The sequence below is a fragment of the Arachis ipaensis genome, chromosome B6 (assembly GCF_059453495.1).
Source record: "Arachis ipaensis isolate K30076 ecotype BB chromosome B6, ASM5945349v1, whole genome shotgun sequence".
Taxonomy (NCBI): domain Eukaryota; kingdom Viridiplantae; phylum Streptophyta; class Magnoliopsida; order Fabales; family Fabaceae; genus Arachis; species Arachis ipaensis.
The window spans coordinates 143,705,096-143,719,010 of NC_142441.1; the positions used below are offsets into that span (position 1 = coordinate 143,705,096).

The window sequence follows — 13,915 nt, forward strand, 5'->3', positions numbered from 1 at the left end:
CCATTACAGATTCTGTGTTTGGCATCTGTGGAAGAACTTCAACAAGCAATGGAAGGATCTCCAGCTTAGAGCGCTACTCTGGGATTGTGCAAGGTGTACTAGCCAAGATGGCTTCCTTGATATCATCAAAAAGATTGAAAGGGTTAATAAGGAAGTCTGGGAGTATTTGAACAAGTGGCCTAGAGACTCTTGGAACCGGGCATTCTTCAGTAATGCACCTAAAATAGATAACATCTGCAACAATGCCTGTGAAGTCTTCAACTCCAGGATCAAAGATGCTAGAGCTAAGCCTATTATCACACTCTTGGAAGAAGTCAGAATGTATGCAATGAGGTCGATAGCTAGGAACAAGGTGAAGCTGAATTCGAACACTGGAGTTCTACCTCCTATACAGCGCAGCAGGTTAGAAAAGATACGGAAGGAATAAAAAAATTGGGTCCCGATGTGGTCTGGTGACGCAGATTATGAGAAGTTAGAAGTACATGGTTGGCCGACCAACATGGTTGTGGACTTGGGAAAGAGGCTCTGCACATGTGGTTTCTGGTAATTGAGTGGTAATGTTTTTTTAAATTCATTGTCTTAGTCTTATTATCATTATCAACCTTTGTTGTAGACTTACTATTGTTGTCTTCATTGTTGTGTGAATGCTATTTAGGGATGCCATGTGTGCATGCGTGTGCTGCACTGGCAAGGGCTGGTAAGAGACCGGAGGACTACTGTCATCCGTGGTTGACCATGGAAGCATATAATAACACATATGCCTTCCATATCAATCCAATTCCAAGTCAAGCACTATGGGAAAAGTCACCATATAACAGACCACAAGCCCCAAAATTTAGAAACAAGCCCGGACCACTTAAGAAAAAAAGAAGAAAATATGCAGATGAGGAGCCAAGTGAGAGTAAGAAGTTGAAGACAAAGATGAAAATAATATATAAAAAAGGTCGATGTCGTTGTTGTGGCGAAGCAGCACACACCAGAAGGAACTGTCTAAAGAGGGCTGCTGCCGAAGAGGCTGCTGCAGCTGCAGAAGCTGCTGCTGCAGAGGCTGCCGCTGCACAACCCACTGCTGCTAATGGTGGTGAAGGTCAGAATGACTCCGCTACCCCTGTCCCAGAAGTCCCAACCGAAATCAATCTTGACCAAAGTCAACCACCCTTGGAAGCAACTGATGACTCTCAACAGGTTCACGAGCTTATATGATTTTAAATTTATCATACTCACATCCTTACCTAGTTTACTAACTATGTTACATTTTTTTTTGGCTGATAGGTTCTATCCTCACCTGTTAGGCCGCCAAAGCTCCCTCTAAAAAGAAAGTTAGCCAAGGATTGTGAAAAATCAGCTTCAGGAAGTAGCAATCCACCAGTAACCACCCCACCTGCTGCTACCCCACTAGGAAGTTGTCATACATCAAGGAATCCCCCCACCTAACCCTATGCAAGGTGCAACACAGGGAACTGCTACAAGGCTTGCAAATTTCATGAAGTTTGTGCTGAATCTTGGATTCAAGGCACCCAGACACAAAAAATGAAGATTAGGATGATTATGTTTAGGGAAAGCAGGCTGTCTTTTTGTATCTATTTTGCTGATGTTATTTACAATGCCTAAAACATTGTCCCAGTGTTGGGGATTTTAGAAAAAGCAGGCTATTTTTTTGTATCTATTTTGCTGGTGTTTTGGCTCTATAATGCCTTTTTTGAATCAAACATCACCAATATGAATATGAATTATGAATTATGATTTTATTCAATTAAGTTTTCTCAGCCTTTTGTTTATATATTATCCTCTGTTACAAATTTAAGACTAGTTCAAGTGCTGTCCATTTATATTTCATTGAAAAGAAGTCCAGGAAAAGAAGTATGCATATAATCAAACACCTTAATTTCCATTTCTTTCAAACAAAAGGATAGGAACAACTACATGAACAAGGAATGCATATAACATGCATATCATTTATTTTTTGCTAGATACAGTTGACCCTCCTGTCTATCCAGCTTTAATACAAGAATACCAATTACAATCAGCAGCATGAACACAAACATCAAAATTCTCCCCATTTTTATAACCCTAATTTCAGCTTCTAATTTACCAAATTTTCAAGCCATCTTCATCTTCCATTCCTCATCATCAACTGAATGTCTTGTTCTATCATCACATGGCATGTCATTTTCCAAAACTTTATCAACCCACAAAAATAATCCACACCATTTCTTACCCACTGTCTGCACATCAAAGAAAATTCAATCAGCAAAATTTATATCCATAAATACAGCAATCAACAACAACAATACTTACATTGTAGTTTGGGCAACCCAGGAACGGTCTCCCTGGATTAGAATCCGTCCCTGACCACCGCAGCACTGGTCTCGACCTGCATGCACACCATTCTGACAAACGAGCTTCTCTGTTTCTGTTCATTCTCCTCATGATGCTTCCAAATGATCGTGGGTTGTTCGAGCTCCTAGCTGCATTGCTCGTGCTAGCCATAACCGACGGGTTTCAGAAAGGGAGAAGAGAAGAACACAGCACCGACGAGAAGAGAGCAGAGTGAACAATGTGGCCTTCAAATTTGGGGATTAGGGTTTTAACTTCACCTGAGGGACCAAATTGAGTCGGAAGACTTTACTCTGCCACATCAGCTAGCCGTTGTGAGTCACACGTGTCAACGACGCTGCTAGCTAAGCTTTCCGATTGCGCCACCTGTCCATAAATTGCCGGAAGGACAACTTTGAGTCCCGGAGTGCAAGTTCGGGGATGACTTTGAGGAACTTTTAAGTTCAGGAACTACTTTGAGACTCGAGTGCAACTTCAGGGACTACATTGAGGCTTATCTCCCTCTTACTCCGTCTTTTCTCTTCCTCTTTTTTTTTAAATAATTTTACAATAATTTTATATATTTATTATTATTTAGTATCAAATATTTTTTTAATTTAAAATTTACATATTTTTCGTAATAATTTGAATTTATATCCTCTCAAACAAAATTTCTAAAAAACAAATTTATTAGTTGACTGCATCTGGTTGGTTGTACCGTATTGTCTCAAAAAATCAATAGCTATCCTAGTGGAAAGAACAATTATAAACCGCTTTGTTAATTTTGTTAAGCGCAGAAAACAAGTTTGATTTGAAAGCGCAAGCAGAGCAGAAAAGCAAATGTCTCAGGCCTTTGCAACTGCACTTGAGCCTTTGAAGTTACACTCATGCAGATTCACACACACCCCATCCTTCTTCTCTCTCCCTCCCTTTCCCGCCTTCAACGCCAAACCCTCTCTCACTCTCACACCTCTTCGTCTCTCTCCTTCCCACCCTCCTACTCTCACTCACATCCTCCCTTCCCGTTTTCGGACACCATGCACCACGCAAAAATCAGGTATACCCTTTCTTGTTGTTTTACTCTCAACTTCCCTTTGGGGCATTTTCTCAAACACTTGTGCTGCAACATTTTTTAAAACTTGAAATATACTCTGTTCTTCTAGACATGATTTCGCAGCTTGAGATTGGGAAACCGGAGCGAATCAAGAAACCCGAGAAGCGAGTCAATGGAATATTCTGGATCATACTACTCAACATTGGCATATTCGTTGCTGACCATTTCTTTCAGGTCTGCCTCGTTTTGTCTTAGTTTCTGTTTGGTTTAACTTATACTCTTATAGGAAAAGTACTTTAAATTTGATAGAATTAAGTAGAAAAGTTTACTTTTTGGAGGAATTATTTTGAAAAAAAAAAGAGTGGAATTCATGAATTCAGATTCAACTTATAATTAGATTTGTCCAGAATGCTGAGTTCGGCATTGTTAGATCAAGGTGTAAAGTTATGTTTTAGTTAACTCCCAATTTTGTCCCTGTAAAAAAATGGGCACTATAGTTTTCCCTTGTAGCACACCAGATATGTAGCCATCTCATTATTATATATAAGTATAATCCTTCAATAAGTTAATGAAAGCATGTATGCAGTTGCTGATATCATCTTTCATAATTTGTATTAGTTTCTATTGTTTAATATGAATGATCTCAACTAGGTTAATGGCATCAAATCTCTGTACCTGTACCACAACTGGCCTGCTTGGTACCAATTTGTCACAGCAACATTTTGCCATGCTAATTGGTCAGTCCTCTCTAATTTCTTTTTTTCTTTTTAAGACAAAAATTGTTTGTAGTTAAATTTTCATAGGATAAAGTATTTTTTTTTTTTTTGTATTCTGATGTGTTACTTTGTCATTTACCTCATTTTACAATCTTACTACTGTTTTTAACTCTTCCAGGAAGCATCTTTCTAGCAACCTTTTCTTCTTGTACATTTTCGGTAAGGTGGATTTTCTTCTTTTGATCAAGTGAATTGTAAGATTGCTTGAGCAGTTTTCATCTTATTGTTCTTGCAACAGGAAAACTTGTTGAAGAAGAGGAAGGGAACTTTGCTTTGTGGCTTTCTTACATTCTTACTGGTGTTGGAGCAAACCTTGTTTCATGGTTGGTTTTACCAAGAAATACAGTTTCTGTTGGAGCTTCTGGTGCTGTTTTCGGGTTGTTTACTATCAGCGTCCTCGTAAAGGTACCTGGAATTGTGTTCCAATTTATTTGTTCATTTGTTAGTCTCTAATCATCCTTCCATGTTCTTACATTTATTATAACTTATATCTGGATGTAGATGTCCTGGGATTGGAGGAAGATCCTTGAAGTTCTAATTTTGGGTCAGTTTGTTATAGAGAAGGTGAGCATGGACATATTTTCCCCCTCTTATTGTGTAAAATAACTGCAAATCGTTATCGATTTAGACTGTTTTCGTCCTCTCAAAATGTCAATATAGTGAACATACAATTCAAGTAATTATTGCATGAGGCTATGTGTGTCCATTATCATAATTTGTAGAGATGCTTCCAGTGTACTATGATATCCTCCATGTTCTTTAATGATCATTTGAATATTAATTTTTTGAAAAGATAAAAGTTGTATCTCATAGATTTCTCCCTAATGAATTAATCCATGTTTGAGTATAGATCTGTTATCTGTGACTGTTTTAGGTGATGGAAGCAGCCCAAGCTTCAACTTCATTATCAGGAACCTTTCGCGGAGGCTACGCATTGCAGAATGTCAATCATATTGCTCATCTTTCTGGTGCTCTTGTTGGTGTTCTCTTGGTTTGGCTCCTAAGCAAAGTCCCTGCTGATCCCTCAGAACCATAATATACTTTGCACAACAAAACTGGCCAAACTACAAATGTGACTTTGCTCAGCTAATATTTCAAGTCAGAGTCTAGGTTTTGTTTACTACTTCTGTGGCTGTTGGATATTTATCATCTATGTAACAGGAATGTATTAATTGTAAAGGTGTTGTCTAGTGCTAGCTGCCCTAGGAGAAAATATAAGATCATTATCCAAACGGAAATGCTGTAAATGAAGGAACATAACATAATTATTTTATCGAAATGAAATAAAAATAAAGTGAATTGAGGTGAACTAATTAATTGAATTTCATTCTAATTTAAATTCCTTGAAATTGACGAATACTTTATTCGAACGCCCTTACATACATAAAATGAAATGTTGATCCATCCGTGTGTTATTCTAATGAGCCAAAAACTTGAACATTGCATTTTTACATTCTTTTTAGTAATTCACAATTGTTGATAGGGGCATTTCTTTTCCTAGGTTAAGAAAAGAAAATTGTATTTTTAAAAAACAAAACATGTTCATTTTCTGTAGCAAAATTTTTCTCCGTATTCCATTTTCATTACATTGTGTAATAAAAGCTATAAAAAAAAGTAGTGTGAAAATCTTTGCTCAGTACCCATTCCTCTCTCTCTCACACACTTAATATTGGATAAGGGAGAATCAAATGCAATTGACTATAGTAGAACCTAAAGAATTAAAGTTGAAGAATGAAAAACAAGCAATTGTGATGAGGTAGTTTGTTTAACAACACAACTTTTGCTGCGTGAGCGTAAGAATGTAATTACATTGAAAATTTAAAAAAAAAAAGGAAGAAAAAAAAGAAAAAATGTTCACCCTGAACCTCACCAATTCTTTTAGTAGAATACTGCTGTACATGAATTTGCAAGTTGGTATGTACCATGTTGACATTGAAACTGCTTTTGGCACATGATGGAAAATCCTTCTCCCAATCTATACATTTGAGAATGACGCTTAAACCTTGCTGTGAGAAGTGAAGTCTCCAATTCACCATCTCTAAGAAGCCTTCGGTTCCTTCTAGTCGCGAAAGCCGAAGCTTTATGATCATTGAAACCTATAGATGGGATCTGTAAGAGACCACAGAAGGGAACACTAGTAAATGGCTTTTCGTAAATTTTATCCAAGCTTTCAACTGGTATATTGTCATCTTCCTCTGTCGAATTCGGCATCTTCTTGGTTTTCAGTCTTTTTATGGTACTTAGCAACCTATTTTCCTCTTCTCTTAATCCAGCCATTCGCCAAGCATCGGCAACAAGCATGATTGTGGATTTCTTGGGTGGAATGTGAAAATCTTCCATTATTTGGAGCATTCCTTCTGCATTCCATGGCTGTTTTGCTTCAGCATACCCTGAGATAAGCGTCTCAAAGGTCTTAAGATTTGGCGAAATACCGAACTCACGCATCTTGTCAAAGACTCTGACAGCATTGTCCATTCTTTTAGAACTGCACCATCCACTTATGATAGTTGTTAACAAAACAACATTTGGTTGGATGCCTGATTCGACCATCGCATTCAGCAGTTCTTCTGCCTTTCCTGCTTCTTGCGCTCGAACATAAGCTTTAGCAAGAATACTATAAGCATGTATATCTGGTTTTATACCAGATTTCAACATGTCATCGTAAACTTGTTTGCATTTCTCTAAGAATCCAGCTTGGCTCCATACATTCATTACTGTACTATATGTAACCACATCTGGCCGAACATGAAATTCCTCCATCAACTTTAAAACCTGTCAATGGATATTCAGAATGTGTTACAAGATGAACGCATATGTATAAGAAATTAAGAGTCAATCCACCATGCCAAGCAAAATAAAAGTGAGAGCTTCATTATTCTTCCCTCGTTAACTGAATTAGTTAGTTAGACGTCTTAATTGCTTAAAGGCAAACAACTGATTCAGAACAAAATGTTTCAGATACAGATGCCCAATACATCCAAATTGTTAATTTCTCTTTAGAAGAAAATAACTTGGATGTACACAGCACAAAGAAAATAACTTATAGAGGTTGTTTCATCTTTCCCTTATGTAGAACTTTGATCCACCCCGCCCAATTGCTTAACTTAAACATCATTGCCAATTGCTAATTGTCTTCTAACATAACTTCTTGCTTTACTCTATATTATTTTTATTATAAAATCAAGAGAGTATGCAAGTTGGTTCTATACGGAATGTGTCTACAGTATCATTTATCATAGACAGGTTCAAAGCAATTTTTCGTCAAGAAAGAAATTTCAGACCACAACCACAAGTTCAAACGTACCTCATCAACACCATCTCTATCCATCACACCCGCAAAGCCATTAATCAGGGAGTTGAATTCAATAAGATTTGGCTGCAGGCCCAGATCCTTCATCTTATACATAATCCTAAGAGCTTCCTTTACTTTGCCTTCTCTACAGTATCCGGTTATGATGATTGTGCAAGTTCTCTCGTTTGGTTCCAAACCATACCTCTGCATCTCTAAAATCATCGCTTCGGCCTGAGCAGTCTGTCCTGTGTTAGCATAAGCTGTTGCTATAGTATTGAAAGTAACAACATCTGGTTGCATTCCCGAACAAGTCATCTTATTTATCACATTCCAGGCCTCTGATATATTCTCCAGCTTACACCTTGCTCTGATAAGCATGTTATATGTGTTGAGATTTGGTTTCAACCTTGCATCTTCCAACATCAGATCTAGCAACTTCGTCGATTCATCAGGCTTACCTATAATACCATACCCTTTTATCAATGTGTTATAAGTGCTAGTGGTTGGTCTTAGTCCACTCTCTTTCATCTTTTGGACAGTTTTCATGGCATCATCCATGTTACCGGATTCAGCAAATGCATTTATAAGTGCATTATAAAATACCGGGTCGGGCTTCATGTGTTTTGCTTCCACTTGTGAGACGATAGAATGTATAGGCTTGAAGCACTTTTGATTGGTCAAGGCATTTAAAAGGGTTGTGTACGTTACTAGAGATGGTTGGTGCCCTTCTACAATCAGATTTTCAAACATGGGAATAGCTTCCTGAGATTTTCCTCTCTCTATCAGAAAATTCATTACCTTTGTTTTCGAGCGTACCACACGGCAACTTCTTTTATCAATGCAGAACGCGCAGCTGGGTTGGCTGCTGGAATTTAAAATCTTAACAATGTTATTCATTTGAGTCTTGCCATCAGAACGATTCCCCTACCATATTACATGCCAAAAGATAATCAATTTTGATCAGTAATAGCTTCTTATGAAGTGGATGTAAACTAGATTTTGAGCGATAAGAACATAAATCCTTACTAGCAAGTAAACATCTCCAAAAGCAAGAAAGAATCACCATCTATAAAGAAAACTAGTGTTACACCTTAGAAATTAAAATGTGAATCTTGCAATGATAGGCAACTATTTTCTTCGTCGGAACCATCGGTATCCTCTTCAGTTGGCATGCCTCTCCGGACACCAAATTTTTCCATACCTAAGGCTCAATCAACCATATATATTGAAGGTTCTTTGATATAGATCCAACTAAGCCACAACACAACATGAATCAAAACTCCAAAAAGCACTAAAATGGCAGCACTTCAAGATAATCAATTTGCATAATTAAGCTTAATACCTTGACGCTGTTTGATTGAAACGATCCTTTCTTCATGTTGGAATTTGCAGATTGATTATCATTTCTTCTGCCAGTTGCAGAAACTGTATCATCGTTTTCAGGTTTCTTCATTATTCTCCTCTAAATGCTGTTCCTCAATGTGAATTTCGAATCACTTCAATATAGAACAAGAACCGTTGCCACTCCTACGATTTCAATTCAGAGAAGATCATAACTGAAAAATTCATAAAATTTGAGAAATCGAACGTCAAATTAGATTGCAAGAAATCTGAATATCTTTTTTTTCTCTCAAGAAACTTACAATCAATTACTCTCTCTCTCTCTTTCTCATTCCGCATTAAGAAGGTTCTTTAACAAACAGGAAGAGTTGAAATGAAGTTTAAAACCGCAATACAGAAGATGAGAAAAAAAGAACGATAAAAAATAAAGAATGGATATTGGATTTTATTACCTGCTGAATGTGCAGGCAGAGTGGCACGAAATTAGAGATTAGTGTGGTTTATGTGAGTGGTGTAGCAGAGTTGAAAGTACAGGTGGGGTTATGCCATCCAATGGAAAGAAAATCAAAGAAGATATTCTTAGGTTAGTTAGAAGGTAAGAAATAGAAAAAAAAAAGAAAAAAAAGAAAAGAAAGAAAAAAAATTGAGTGAATTTTTATTTTTTTTAGATGTGTTTGGATGAAAAGAAAATAAGAAAAAAATATTATAAAAAGACAATCTTACTCTTATATTATAAAATATATTAAAAAAAGTGAAGAGATAATATTGAAAGTAGTGAAAGAAAATAAGTTTTTTCTCCATTTTCTTTTTAATATTGGAGAGAAAAAAAAAATCGGTGGATTCCACCAGTTTTTTCCATCCCTTTTTTTTTCTCTCTAATTTCTCTTCACAATCAAACAATGAAAAATAATCATTTTCTTTCCTCTTTTCTTTCTTTTTTTTTTCTTTCCTTGCATTTTCTCTTCAAACAAACATAGCCTTATGGATAAGTATTGATTTGATCCCTAAAATTTAGATCAAAATCAAAATCAAAATCATCCCTATCCTTATTTTGAATTTAAAATCTGTCCCTAATATTTTATTTAATATTAAAATTGTTCTATTTGACCATTTTATGTTTATTCTACTAACCCTATTCTCTTTCCTCTCTAACTCCAAATCCTATCTTCTTCGCTCCACCGCAAGAATACACAGATCATATTTCTCTTCTTCTTCTTCTTCATACACCTCGTTCTTCTCCTCCTCTTCTTTTTCTTCTTCACACACAATCGCCACACACACTTTTTCACCTCGACGACCTCCACCCCGACGGCGCGGCGACCTCCAAGTGCAGCAGCGGCCAACAGCGACCTCCACTTAGACGACGCGGCAACTTCCAAGAGCAGCAGCGGTGACCTCCATGCTTTTTATAAGATATAGTTTCATTTTTTTTGTTTAAAAGAAAATTTGAATTTGTTGTTAAATTTAAAAATTTTGATGTTATTCATCACAATTCCTAATTCTCTAATTTTTATTGTTAGTTTTGTTCTTGCTTTTATTTTTGGATTTTTGAATTGTTGTTTTTCTTTTTGGATTTTTTGTTTCTCTCTAATTTTTTTTTCTTGTTCTTGTATTTGATTGTTTTTTATAATTAAATTTATAGATTTTTGGTTTTTGTAATTGGAGATGGATTTGGATATTTTTAATTCTTGTAATTGGATTTTGTTAATTGTATTTAAGGATTTGAAGTTTTGAGTTTTGTTAATGGAAGAAGAACAAAAAAAGTGAAATGGTGAAAAAAAGGGTATTTTTATCATTTAGAAAAAAAATTTATTTAAAATTAAAAGGATAATTTTAATATCAAATAAAATATTAAGAACGATTTTAAAACTAAAATAAGATTAAAGACGATTTTGATTTTGATCCTAAACCTTAAAAAGTAAAACAGTATTTATCCCATATTTTTATTATCCACTAAAAAGAAAAATAAAAGTAAAATCTTTTGAAAATGGAGACAAAAAAAAACAGAAATTTTTTTGTAAAACCCACACCAAATTCTGTGCAATTCTTGCCAAGGGCCGAAGCCTCTTTAAAAAAAAGGTGGCTATCCAAATTATAATTTTAGATTTTTTTTTACTATAAATAAAAAGCCTTTATTTTTCAAAAAAAAATAGTTTAACTTTAATTTTTGGAATACAATTTTTTTTAGCATTTGAAGTTATAATAAACTTTAAGTTATTTATAGATTTTGTCGTATCCCGAACGGACTTCTATTCAATTTCTCCATAAATATCCATGCTTCTTGAGATGAAATTCAATACTAATAGCTCATTCTTCTTTTTGATATTGTTCTCCTTTTTAATTTACTCTTTACAATGTCTGAAATTTCATTATTATCTATTCATTATGATGGTGAAATAGTGTATGATGAAAAAAGTTCTATCGTATTTAGGCCTGCTCAACCAGTGATTGCATACTTTGACAGCGTTAAAAAATTTAATATTGTATTTCATTAGCCAACAACACATGAAAAGAGTGAAAAAATTACCAGAGATATCCTTCGGAATAATATTTTGTTTTACAAAAGGTATATCATAGATGTTGTAATTGTTTTTTTTTTTTGTTATTTTTATTAGAGTTTAGTTTTTTAGCATATTTTATGTTTTCTGTTTAGGTATCAGTTACGTGATGACAAAGATATACATCTTATAAGGGTGTGGCACAACCGGGGACAAATGTTCATCTGTTGAAATTATTTGTTTTCTTAGTTGAGTTAAGTGGACGAGGATCATCTGCGAATACTGTTGATGATAGCCTTTTAAGTAGAGCAGTCGGAAGAAATATTAGAAGGACGATAATTGACCTAAATATGCCACCTGAAGGTAGTCAAGAGGAGTTAAATGTTGAACACTCTAACGAAGGCATGATGTAATCTTGATATTGAAAGTCATGAGGGTTCTGCAATTAGGGGCCCGATGATGGATCCCCATCAAGTTAATCCCAATGACAGTGAAGACGTTGAGGCTGAATCAACGAAAATTTTTGATGTGGGTGAGGAGGAGGAGGAAGAGATCAACTACTACAGTGACATACAAATCGCGCTGACACAGCTTATTATTTCTCGACCATACGACTGGTCGGATCACTTTTCCTCTTTAAATCTCGAGGCAATGACTTTAGATTGTTTATTTAGTCATGGAGGTCCAAAAAAGGATTCTGTCAGTGAGTTTGAGATTGGACAAGAGTTTGAAAACAAGGCGGAAGTCATGTTGGCCGTTAAGACATATAGCATCAAGAAAGCTGTGGAGTATAAAATACTAGAGAGTGACCAGCTAAAATATGTTGTACAGTGTACCCAGTTTGGGTCCAGTTGTGGATGAAACATACACATATCTTATCGTCAAAAGCAGAAAAAATGGGAGGTGAGGAGATACAATGGTCCTCACACTTGCATGCAAACATTGGTGGGCCAAGACCATCGAAGGTTGGATTCGAAGGTGACTGCTCAGCACGAGGGTTAAAGCAGATCCAACCATCAGCATAAGGGTTGTGTAAGGAGGTGAAAGGTTTGACTTGCAAAGCAGAGAATCATTGGTAGGATATACAAAGACTGAGAGGAGTCATACATCAAGCTTTCTCGTTGATTATTCGCTATGTAGATGTCCTTACCTGATAAGATTCATTATATTGTCTTTAGTTATGTATTCTTAAGGTAGTCAGTCCTCTTGTATTATAACATCTAGGGTTATTTATGTATTTGGGTTCATCTTATAACACAACCTTGGCCTGCTTCAGCTGATACTGGCATATTTCATTGGGTGTTCTGGACGTTTTTTTCCATATGTTGAGACCTTTAAGCATTGCAAATCACTTATTTCGATTGATGGCACTCACTTGAATGGTAAATACAGAGGCTTGTTATTGATGGCTATTGCTCAAGATGGTAATTCAAACATATTGCCTATTGCATTTGCAGTTGTCAAGAGTGAGACGAAAGAGATTTGGTCATTTTTTCTTTCGTATCTGAGGCAGCATGTTACACCCCAACCAGACGTGTTAGTGATTTCAAACAGGCACAAATCGATTGATGCTGCATTGAACACATAAAAATGTATGGAAACCGCCACATGCCTTTCAGGTGTTTTGTACACAACATATTGCTGCCAACTCCATGACTCACTTCAAAAACAAGGACTTGAATAAGGTTCTTATTAATGTAGCATATTTAAAGTCGCACCAAGAGTTTGTTCATTATTTTGGTCGTCTGAGGGGCGAGAATATCGCAATTACAAACTGACTTGAAGAAATGCCTCATTCACAGTGGACATAATATGCAAATGAAGGTCGCTGATTTAGGCACATAACAATAAACATCTCAGAATGTATCAACGTTGTCATGAAGGATTTTCGTAATCTGCCCATCACAGCTCTTGTTAAGTCAACCTACTTCCATTTGGGTAAATTTTTTGCGTGAAAGGGTTCAAAGGTCCAGGCACAGCTTTAAGTTAGCGTTGAATTCTCACAGATGTTGATAAAAGCCATATAGTTCAACTCGAAACACGTTAATACTATAAATGTTTACCAGTTTGATTGGTCGAGGACCACGTTCACCTAATGTGCACGGTGCACCTGAGAGTCAGAGGCATCCAGAAATAGAATGCCCCTGATCATCTGCATAATATATCATTTGGTATAATGCAATAGGCGCTCCTCCGTCGAGTGCTCCTCCAACTCCCCGCAAACAGTATTCTAAAACCAAGTTAACTTGACAGTCCACTTGGTCTGTGACTGTCTATTATCAGGGCCCAGAACAACACCCAATAGCTGCTGACACAGGTCTTCAATGGACGTTCCCTGGTAGAATTGCTCAAACCCGCCGATTCAGCCACTGACTGGATCTCCATTAATAACGAGTCCCAACTGATAAGCCATGTCATACAAGGTGATAGTCATCTCCCCACATGACAGGTGAAACGTATGAAATTCGAGTCGCCATCTATCGATCAACGCTGAGAGCAATGGCCAGTCATGCTCCCACTCTACCATGTAGGCAACATGCTCGAATCCTACTCGTCTAAGATGTGGCCTAATATGCTCGGACGGATATCCTAATAAATTTCTTCTAATACGCAAGACCTGAGACGCCTACTAAATAAA

At 36.4% G+C, this 13,915-nt stretch overlaps 2 protein-coding genes across 12 annotated transcripts; one reads left to right on the forward strand and one right to left on the reverse strand.

Annotated features, from left to right (window-relative positions):
- The first annotated feature begins 2,986 nt into the window (after positions 1-2,986).
- LOC107605180 (Rhomboid-related intramembrane serine protease family protein) lies at positions 2,987-5,459 on the forward strand. Its single transcript, XM_016306963.3, has 7 exons — positions 2,987-3,373; positions 3,480-3,604; positions 4,022-4,107; positions 4,265-4,305; positions 4,385-4,551; positions 4,648-4,710; positions 5,021-5,459. The coding sequence occupies exons 1-7, from the start codon at positions 3,157-3,159 to the stop codon at positions 5,180-5,182; spliced, it is 861 nt and encodes a 286-aa protein (XP_016162449.1). The 5' UTR covers positions 2,987-3,156; the 3' UTR covers positions 5,183-5,459.
- Positions 5,460-5,870: 411 nt separating this feature from the next.
- On the reverse strand, positions 5,871-9,339 carry LOC107605178 (Tetratricopeptide repeat (TPR)-like superfamily protein). Of its 11 annotated transcripts, none has more exons than XM_021105101.2 (5): positions 9,232-9,339; positions 8,781-8,965; positions 8,529-8,639; positions 7,451-8,362; positions 5,871-6,918 (listed from the first exon to the last, which is right to left on the reverse strand). In XM_021105101.2, exons 2-5 carry the CDS (start codon positions 8,889-8,891, stop codon positions 6,025-6,027), a joined length of 2,028 nt encoding a protein of 675 aa, XP_020960760.1. In that variant the 5' UTR covers positions 8,892-8,965; positions 9,232-9,339; the 3' UTR covers positions 5,871-6,024. The 11 variants fall into 11 exon arrangements, with proteins under 11 accessions (XP_020960760.1, XP_020960756.1, XP_088346181.1 ...); XM_021105097.2 differs by having other exon boundaries at positions 8,781-8,994; positions 9,232-9,326; XM_088490055.1 differs by having other exon boundaries at positions 8,465-8,689; positions 9,232-9,311.
- Positions 9,340-13,915: the final 4,576 nt, after the last annotated feature.

Coding starts and splice junctions, on each gene's coding strand:
- LOC107605180 (XM_016306963.3), top strand. CDS start 3,157: ATGTCTCAGGCCTTTGCAACTGCACTTGAGCCTTTGAAGTTACACTCA. Junction 4,552..4,647: donor CTATCAGCGTCCTCGTAAAG/GTACCTGGAATT, acceptor ATCTGGATGTAG/ATGTCCTGGGATTGGAGGAA. Junction 4,711..5,020: donor GTCAGTTTGTTATAGAGAAG/GTGAGCATGGAC, acceptor TGACTGTTTTAG/GTGATGGAAGCAGCCCAAGC.
- LOC107605178 (XM_021105101.2), bottom strand. CDS start 8,891: ATGAAGAAACCTGAAAACGATGATACAGTTTCTGCAACTGGCAGAAGA. Junction 8,640..8,780: donor TTCAATCAAACAGCGTCAAG/GTATTAAGCTTA, acceptor ATTGAGCCTTAG/GTATGGAAAAATTTGGTGTC. Junction 6,919..7,450: donor ATAGAGATGGTGTTGATGAG/GTACGTTTGAAC, acceptor ATCCATTGACAG/GTTTTAAAGTTGATGGAGGA.